The following is a 10,232-nucleotide window of genomic DNA, read 5'->3' on the forward strand; positions in this document are numbered from 1 at the left end:
AATAAAAGAGCCGATTAAATCAGAATTTTAGACCGCCTGATTTAGCTGTCCTTCGCCAGTCCCTCCTTGAAGACAGAAGGAAAACATCTAACGTCAACAAAATAATTCCAGTTAAAATCTGAATCTGTAATTTGCATTTAGTAGTTGAATTGTGATTTAATCCACACCTGCTCAGTGCTTCCCAAACAGTTTTCAGCAAGCGGCAGGCTTAAATCAACAAATGTACGTGGCACATCAAATGATTTTAAAATAATTAGCTCTTACAATTCAGGAAATGACATTTGTTTCAAACTGAAACTGACTGACAATTTAATGAGAAATATGTGATATTTCATTTTGACCAGAGCTGCAAAATGCAAAAAGTGAGCTTTTTTCAGTGAACAGAACTATTAAATATTTGGTTTAGTGCTGAAAAAAATTTAAACAAAGCTCCCGTTCGACACTTCTTGGACATGATTTCATCCGATTCCTGCAGCACCAACAAGACTTTTCCATGGCACACAGTTTGGGAAACAAAGCCCAAGCGTACATAAACTGAACATATTCTCCTCCCCTCTTAGAGAGACTGACAATAAATTCCAAATTATATCCTCAAATGAAGGGTGGTGGAAACTTTTTACAGCACCTGATTATGAAGGTAGGCATCCCATTTAGATGCAGCGTAATTTCTAAGCAAGATGCATAAGCAGGCTTGCAAAATTTTCAAGCTGCAGCTGGTGCTCACCAGTGTAATACAGGTTACATCACTTGAAAAATGATTGCAGTGGTCTGTACCAGATTTAGTTTGTGCAGTTTCTGGGCAACAAAGGAGGTTGGGTGTTAAAAAGGCAAGTGCAAAATGCACTGGTTCAAACCTCCACTGAAACATTTAAAACATTACTGACAGCCACAACTGGACAAACTTTAATAACCATGAATATAAAATTCCTGTCATCTTCTTGCATCCTGCTGTGTTGAAGCCACACCCCAGACAAACTGAATGAAGAACCCCAGGGGAAAAGTCAACAGAAGGAAACTATTCAGGACTCACCAGGGGTTCAGGGTTTTGTTATGTACACTGGACAGAACTCACTGCAAGTTTTATAGAGCAGGGAAGTGTAGCATCGTTTGGCTATTTTAAAAGCTCTATGGCAAAGCAGTGACGTCCCAGCATGCATGGCAGCCCGTCATGCAAGGCACTGGGTTTTACTGAATGCACAACACTAAAGCGATCGCCACATCTTCTCTTCCTATACCCCAACATACAATACGCTTCTTGCAATGTACTAAAGCATCTATTGCAGCAAAGAATGACTGTAGGATAGCTAAAAAAAAACTGTAGACCTTACCCTTCCCCAAGTTTTTCCAGAACATCGAAAACTTCTTCAGGCTGTTTTGTTAAGCTGTCTTCACTCAGCTTTTTCAACTTACTGAAAAAGAAATCGAGAAGCCATTAGTTCAAAACATAGCACTTTTGCAAATATGTGAAAGAAAATTGTTTTTCAACCAGCACTGCTTAAAGATGTTTAACTGAGCATGTCAGACTTTCACTCAGCCCTTGAAATTATTCCAACTTTAAAGAGGCAGATTATATACCTCAGCCGTCAATAATACGGAGAACCTGATGACACCATGGTTTTCCCTTGCTTGAGACGCTGCAGACAGAGCTGAGCCCTCTGTGAAAGGAGGATATACAGGAGACGCACATCTCCTTCATGCTTCAACAGGGAGGGCTCACAAGCTCCAGGTTCTTGCCAACTCTTATCACACAGTCACCTGAAGGCCAGACAGCGACGGCCCAGTTTGATAGAGAAAATCCACCAAAACCACAAGATCTGTGGATATCTTTCTGAACTCTGCCTTCTGGACCGAGTTCAAACCTACCGTGTGGATACAACCCCCCACTGCTTCATTTACGAGCAAACTATAATTAAGAAGAAATTAGCTGATAATTGATAGAAGATTTCAATGGCAGTTAAAAGAAAATAAGGAGGTTTACTCAAAAGAAAAATTTTAATCTTCCTCTTTGTGATCTTCCGTCTATTAGAACAGATCTGTGACAAAGTATGCCATTTTATAAACCAGTACAAATAAAATCACTTGGTGACTGGCATGGGTCACTACAGACTATAGCAGGTATTTTTACACCATATACATTATGGCCCTATGACAACTCATAACGGTTTCATCTTAGGTGCAACACGCAGCACAGCTTAGAGGCGACAAAAACACACCGACAGTGGGCCCCAACTCAGAGGACACCAAATTCCAATAAGACTAATCAACATGGCACTGTGTGGCTACACACGAATGAAGACGATTTCCATGCCACCATTACTACCTTGCCTGCCTTGGATTTGCATTCCCTCTTGTTCTCAGTGAGCACAGTGTATGAAAATGACCCTTGCAGCACTAGCACTAAAGACCTCAGGAGATGGAGACTGCAGATGACAAGACTAGCAACATCGCAGTTTCAAATGAAGCTCGCGTCTCAGATCACAGCAAGAATGAAGGTGCAACGAAGAATTAAGTGACAGAACATAAACCAATATCAAAGAGACAAAATCACCCCGTGAAACCGGGAAGCTTCACCGAAATCCAGAACTGCAGGAAAACACTTGAGAAAGGATATGAGAGGAGGCCACTCGTAGTTCGTTTGGTAACTAATTCCAAGGATCTAATTCTTTTCAATCTGGTTTAAACTTCACCAGCATGCCTGGGTAGCTTGTTCCACACTCCCACATCCCTTTGGGTAAAGAACAGCCACCTTCCCTCGGTTTTAAACTCCCTTCCGAGTTGTTTCCACGTGTGCCCACTGGTCCATTTCCACTGTTCATTCTGAAGACATCTGATGGTGTTGACTTTGTCGGAGGCCTTGAGGATTTTCAAGACTTGTTTCGGGTTCCAGGAGGACACCAATTGATCATGTGATCAATTTTATTCTTGTATAGCGCCTTTCAATCCAGAGGATTCAGCCTCAGTCATCCACCTAGACAGCTCACACTGCTCAGGCTAAGCATCAGCAGCAAGTAACATAACAGCCAAACTGATTATTTGTTAAATATAATTGAAATAATTTCCTGTCTTCTGTGGGTCTACATGATCAAATGCGTCTATGATCACTGGATTTCAGTCTCTTAACTCAATTGTTCGACTGGGATCTTCGCAAGCGGTTATCTGTATATTACAATGTCAGTTTCAGGCAAACCTAAATGTGAAAGAAATATCATTCAGCACAGGAAACAAAACAACAGAGCAGAAAAAAGCAGGAGGGTCAGTGATTTGAAGGTGCTGAATTCTGGGAACCCTCGAAGGCAGAAGTAAGCTGAACAGCGATGGTAGCAGATGACAAAAAGTTCAAACATACCATAAACCTGAACTTTTTTTAACTAAGCAACCAGCACTTACATTATCATTTACACAACAAAGTGCTGCAATAAAAACTTAAAGGCAATTATTTTATACCAATGAAAAATTCCTTTCATTTACATCTCACTTTGCATCCCAAAGGAATAAAGACTAGGAATAGACTTAACAACAATGGTGGACCACTTCACCCACCACTGCCCAGTACAAACCAGATCAGGTGTGATCAGAAGACAGGCCAGATTGTACAAATAACCCTTGGTAGTTTAGTGTGGTACTACTGCACACCGGCATTTTCAGTTCTACGAATAATACACTCACAAGACTAAGCCTAACAAGACCCACTCCCCGGTATCTCCAGCCTACTCTCGTAATCATCACTGTGTTCCCCACAGCACCAAGCTTGGTCTATGATTCTCTTACAACTATTTGCTTCGTTCTTCAACACTCAAAAATTAACGCACACTAGCCATTATTATTATATTGCACGGTAAGAAAATAATTTTAAAATAAATGAAACCACACAAACAAGAAGTATTCGCACAGATTATAAGTATCACTTCACGAATTAGGCGGAACTGCAATTTCGTTTCATTTCAGAAACACATAGTGGGCAACAGAGAATGAGTAAATGGGTAAATTATAAATGCCGAAGGTTGAGAACTGTCATTGCGCCGTTTGTTAGCACCAGAACAAGAGGAACAAGAGCAAGGAGTACACTACACGGAAATGCCTTTCTGCTTGTTTGTGAACGCTACCCCGCACGTGGTTCCGTGGCATATCAATATCCGGTTAACATATAATGAATTATCTAAATTAAATACCAGTTCTGGAGTAGCAGATTCACACACACAAAAACAGACACGTCGACTTACACAATATGTAGTAAACCGTGTCGCTCTCTCTTCAGTTAAATCCACGCTCGGGTTATTAACGAAAAGCACAACAAAGCATTTGCCAAACCAAGGGATAGATCTACAACTTAACACACTGACAGGCTGTCAGGGGGTTTAATCAGCAAGCCTCCCGTTTAGGAGAATCCTGCCATTTTGGAATTTTAAAAAAAAATGCAATCCCTGCTCGGTACGTAGAAAATCACCGCTTTGCCGAAAAGTGACCCTTCACTGGTTAAATTGAGAGGAGAGCCCAGCCCGGGGTCAGGCTACCGGAGGCACTTTGAAAATGCCGAACAAAGGAAAACAAACAGTCACTCCCCGAGACTGTAACAACCCCAGACCAACCTCTCGGCAAAGAGAAAAAAGAAAAACAAACGCGAACTACCCTGCTGAACCTAGACCCATCATGGCCTACCGCGACAGCTGCAACAAGCAGTAACCATTACAACAAAACAACAAGGAGACAACGAGACCACAACACAAACGAAGGCAACCGAAAGTTTGGCGCAGCCCGCCCCGCCGGTCTTCACAGGCGCCCGGTTTGCTTTTACCTCTTGGGCGCCGGCTGCTCCATCCTGCGACGCTGCCGAAAACACCGGTCTCCTGAAACAACAGACCCTGCCCGAAGAAAATAAAGGGTGGAAAAGCCGTGTATAACTCCTAACCAAGTTTCATATTCGGCCCCTCCAGCTGCCTTCTTGGTGACACTCCGGTGACGTCGCTGAGGAGCGCTTTCTAACTTGCTGCTCCAGGAGGGACGTGTCTTCCTGCGCCGCGTTTTCCTGGTTGGATGGATCCACCGGCGGTCATCCCCCAACACTGGTCCCTACCGACGCCAATATCGCAGGGCTGCAGTCGGGACTCCCCTACTCGCCGAGGCCAGTAGGAAGTGAACATGTGCTTTGTTGCGGCATTGTGGGTGGGGGAAAAAAAGCAGAGCATCACTCCCTGGCTGAGGGCTTTTCTGTGGTTTTGAAGCACCAACCGGATCCAGTTGGGATTCTTGTGCAGGGCGTACGTCTCTGGTTAACCGGGAGTATCACGCCCTGACACTCTGTTGTTACCATGCTCCAAAAACACACCCAGTCGTCTTCCGAAATGGCACACATCACCGGTGAGGTTGTCACAGGCTGTGAAAAACCACCCGTGCCTGCCTTCACTCAATTCAATTCAAGGTGCTTTATTAGCATGACCGATAGGTACAATCAGCGTTGCCAAAGCAAATAAAAATAATAAAATTAACATGGAACAAAACCAGAAATAGAAGTAAAATAAAATCTACAGACATGTTACAGACATTTACAACAAAGACATATTATAAAATATTGACATATACTGTAGGCGGCTGGAGCATTATTGGGAGTCACTCTTTCAGTTGCTAGTGTTGGTCATTTTTAGAAGAGGCGTGCTTGCTAAACTCCGTATATTTCTGATTTATCGAACATTTTGCGAAGCTGGATATGTGTAAAAAAATAGACGAGCACAAGTGTTGTACTAGCCGGTTAATTATGACTAGGTTTGAGATTTCAGTGTAAATTGAAGCCGAGGCTGCGTTTTCCGTTGTCACATGCTTAAGAAGGTATCTCATAAGCTCCACAGCGATGTGGTTTTTTTTAATCATCGTGGTGGTTGATATGAAAGGTGCGAATTATTTCTGGCAATTTTTTTTTCATGCACTTTTATGGGAGAAGCTAAAGACAAATTTCCACAGCAGTGGACAATAAAGTATCTTTCTGTCTCATACCACGCACCCAGTCTCAAGAATGCCTCTACCCTGGCAAGGGATGTTGAAATACAAATCTTATCATTATCAGTGTAGGTCAGTCCATCACATGACAACAGTCATGGACTAGAGACACCAAGTAACCTGATCAGCATAGCTTTGGAGCAAGCTAAAACTCCCGATGAAATCCCACACAAACTCCTGGAGAACATGCAAACTCCACCCAGACGGTGCCCCAGTCCAAATAAAACCCAGGACCACGAGAGCTGTGGGGCTGCAGAGCTACCAGCTTCTCCACCACGTCACCCCTAAACCGCCATTTTACAAAAAAAAACATCACATCTCCGCTTCACAGCGCGTTGGGTTTCTTGTTTTATGGTGGTTTCTGACTTGACGTTCCTAGTTTCCGTTGGTTTGGGTGAGCCCCAGTTTTCCCAGAACTTCAAAACTCAATAATACTTCAAATAGTTTTTTACACACGCTGAAGAGGAATAATAATAACGGTTTCATTACTGGCACATACAGTGCTACAGGCCTGTTTTGATGTGTTTTATTCTGGTATCGTAAGTAAACCAGTGATGATTATATGGCATATTTTTACACAAAGGGTTGTGGGAGTGTGGAACAAACTGCCCAGGCATGTTGTGCAAGCCAATGTATTGGTTTCTTTCAACTAACAGCTGGATGAGATTCTTGGACCAAGTAACTACTAGCTACCAAAGAGGCTAGATGGGCCAAACAGCCTCCTCTCCTTTGTAACTATTCTTATGTTCTTCTTATTGCAACCAGCAGCCATATCGCCCTGCAACTCACAGCCGGCAGCCCACTGAAGCTCTGCAAGTGTGAGCCTGGCCAGTACCTAAATGGGAACTAAGGTTGCTGCTGGAAGAGGTGTTAGTGGGGACAGTAGGGGGCGCTCACCCTGCAGGCTCTGTGTGGGTCCTAATGCCCCATTGTAGTCACAGGAACACTATACTGTAAAAAAAAAAAGTTTGCAGTCCTTTGGATGGGATGAGGTCTTGACTCTCTGTTGTGATTAAAAACCCCAGGGTGTTTCTCAAAAAGAGTAGCGGTGTTACATTGGTGTCCTGGCCAAATTTCCCCCTGGCCTTTACCAATCATGGCCTCCTAATAATCCCCATCTCTAGACGGGCTTCATCTCTCTGTTCTCCTCCCCACTGAGAGCTGGTGTGTGGCATGCTATGGCTACCATTGCATTATTCAGGAGGGGCTGCACATTGGTGGTGGAGGGGAGTCCCCATTATCTGTAAAGCACTTTGAGCGGAGTGTATTGTTATTATTAAGCGATGTCTGTATTCTGTTTACCATTAACCAGTGTTTATACTGAATACAAGCTTTTTCTATCACCTGCAATTTGAGAATGAATATTTTTAGAGGGAACTTATCAAAGGTCTTTTGAAAATTAAATGCACTTTCTTTTTGTATCCACTGCTGCTGTTGTACAGTATGTTCAAAGACTTCTTTGAACATTACGTTACATAAACAAGACTGACCCTTTCTTACCGCCTGATAATTTCCCCCGAGATTCGTATTTTCGTAACAATCTTTTTACGATGGACACTACCATCAATCAGCTAAACAGGTTCAATTGATGGAAGGGAATTAGACCCTGTTCTGTTTTGTTTAAACAGAGGATTTGTTTTTCTTATGTGCTTAAGAATATAATTGTGCTGAGGGTCAAAGAAAGTAAGTTTTTCTAATATGCTGATCAATTAGGAGCAGGGCGATGCAGTGGCGTAGTGGTCAGCACTGCTGCTTCGCAGTGCTAGGGTCCTGTGTTCAATTCCTGGGGTGCGATCTTCATGGCATTTGTACCATATGCTTGCGTGGGTTTCCTCTGGTGTTCCAGTGACTCCCACAGTCCAAAGTTCAAGTTCAGGTTCACGTTTATGTGTCATTCCAGCCATTTACAAGTATACAGTGGAACTAAATATCGTTCCTCCTGCTCCACGGTGCAAATACAGACAGGACACTGACATAGACAGTGTAGACAGGATACACACAGTGCAAAGTGCAGATAGTGCAAATTACAAGGCACATACATAATACAACATACACAACACACTGGGGGGATTTAAACCTGTTCCTGGAATTGGAGTGGGTGCAGGTAGATTCCAGGATGTTGAGGAGCCTGACAGCCTGTGGGAAGAAACTGTTCCAGAGTCTGGATCTAGCCCGTACACTGCGATATCTTTTCCCAGATGGTAGGAGGGCAAAGAGTTTCTGGGAGGGGTCATCCACTATACTGTGTAAGCAGCGTTCGTGAGATGTGACAGGAATGGAAGGGAGGGAGGCGCCGATGATCTTTTCAGCTGTTTCCACCATTCGTTGCAGGGTCTTGCGGTCTGAAGCATTGCAAAGACATACTAGTAAATTAGTTGGCTTCTGAGAAATTCGGCCCTGGTGTCTGTGTGCCAGTGTCTGTGCCCTGCAATGGAGTGCTGTACCTTGCCTTGTGCCCATTGCTTGCTGGGATAGGCTTCCACTCTCATGACACTGTATTGGATAAAGTTGTTAGAAAATGGATGGATTTTCATTACTGAACCTCTAGGATGCACAAAGTAACAAATCTGGCCTAAAGGTTTTAGTCTAAAGTCATTAAGAACCTAAGGTCATTGACTTTCTAAATGGCCTTGGAAAGGAAAAGCACACTCCAACTGCAGTGTTTTGTTCCCTCGTATCGTATCATTCTTAAAACATTACTCTAAAACTAAAAACTCCAAAAAGGTGAATGACATACAGAACTGTTCCAAAGTATGTAATCCCAGATACATGTGAAGTATATATATTTACAATAGTAAAAAAAAAAGCAACAGATTTCAAAATTTAAAAATTGGTCTCCTACCAATGATGATGTGAGATGAAGGCAATATTTTGTGTCCCCACACTCTGATTTATTTGACAGCTCGGTGCTTGTGTATTCCACATTTAAGGAACCTAAAAAAAATTCCAAAGTTCATCCAAAGTCTTCTCTTGTCCTTCCCTAAGTCCGTGTTTTATAGAACCAGGACTGACCTCTGGATTCGTGTGCAGGTCGCAGATTTCACATATCCAGCTTGTCTTTTGCCAACGAGATCATTTTTATGGCCCCAGTACTGTGGTTGATGTCATCGTCATCACATACAGAAGTGATGTTTCAACCAGCCTTGCTCTCCAGACGATACGGCACGGTTTTGGGTAATCAGCATGCCATTTTCCCTGGGGGGGGGACACCAGTACCTTCCCTGTTTATTACCTTTCCTAGCCCACTGGAATACATGCAGCCCCAAACATCTCTAGACGCTTGTTTCACTGTTGAATGTCAACAAGTTTCTTTCCTTCGTCAGAGATTTACTTCAGGGATTGGCAGTAATCTCGGATTTAGAAGCAGCTGACCAGCCGAGTTATTCCAGTGAGACATGTTCCAATGCACATGTTCCCTCTTTGCAGGCCTCAGAGATACAGTACTTCCTTTGCAGTAGCTCTCATATAGCCCAGCTGTGTTCAATCTATGGCAGCCTGTGACTGTGGACATTGTGTTTTTTTCTGTTTCTTTCACTTCACTTCAGTTCATGGAACTCTGCTGCTTTTCCTCGCAAGTCTTCATTTCATAACCCTGACATATTGGTCTTGAACAGCGGTTTTCCTTGTTCTTTCAGTTCTTTTTCTGCTTTCTGTTACTCCACTTTGATTATAATAATCCAGGGGACTCCAGTCTGAACACACCTACACTTATTATCATTGCCATCAAAGTTCCAAAGCTTAGGAGATAATTAACCACCTCTTAATATCTGTTCAGATGCTGTGACAGTAGGAACTCTTGCATCAAATGCGAAGATATTACTAGATTTTTGAGCTCTTCAAACAGCCAGTACCTTCATTAAAATTTCAGATCACGTCTGTGACTTGGGAGCTGTGCCTCTTGAAAATATTCTGCAAACCTCTGTTTTTAAGGCACAACAATTTCCACCTGGATGTCCAGTTTTAAATGCAAATTGATTTCACAGCCCAGTTTTTTTATTTCATTTTTATTTTTGAAGAATGCATCTGTGTAACAAAGACTTAAAGTCTTATTTTGCTCTTTGTGTGCGCTCTGTCTAAAAAAAAATGAATTCATTTGGAATCGATTCATGAAGTATTTGAATGTATTTGCATTTGTATTTCAATGAAGTATTTATGGTGCCAAGATAAAATGGGTGATAATTTTGTAGTTTTCCTGTAGACTGTAAAGCTTTAAAAATAAAGAAATGCCGAAAGATGAATGTTCT

At 42.6% G+C, this 10,232-nt stretch overlaps 1 protein-coding gene across 1 annotated transcript in view; it reads right to left on the bottom strand.

Moving 5' to 3' along the window:
* Positions 1 to 5,110, bottom strand: part of stk3 (serine/threonine kinase 3 (STE20 homolog, yeast)) — an 87,437-nt gene extending 82,327 nt beyond the window's left edge. Inside the window, exons 1-2 of the mRNA XM_069194835.1 lie at positions 4,793 to 5,110; positions 1,329 to 1,409 (exon numbers count right to left, since the gene is read on the bottom strand). Coding sequence (XP_069050936.1) covers positions 1,329 to 1,409; positions 4,793 to 4,815 — 104 coding nt within the window. The 5' untranslated portion in view covers positions 4,816 to 5,110. The remainder of the gene's footprint in view (positions 1 to 1,328; positions 1,410 to 4,792) is intronic.
* Between the last annotated feature and the right edge of the window lie 5,122 nt (positions 5,111 to 10,232).

Source organism: Lepisosteus oculatus, chromosome 10 (assembly GCF_040954835.1).
Source record: "Lepisosteus oculatus isolate fLepOcu1 chromosome 10, fLepOcu1.hap2, whole genome shotgun sequence".
NCBI classification, from domain to species: Eukaryota; Metazoa; Chordata; class Actinopteri; order Semionotiformes; family Lepisosteidae; genus Lepisosteus; species Lepisosteus oculatus.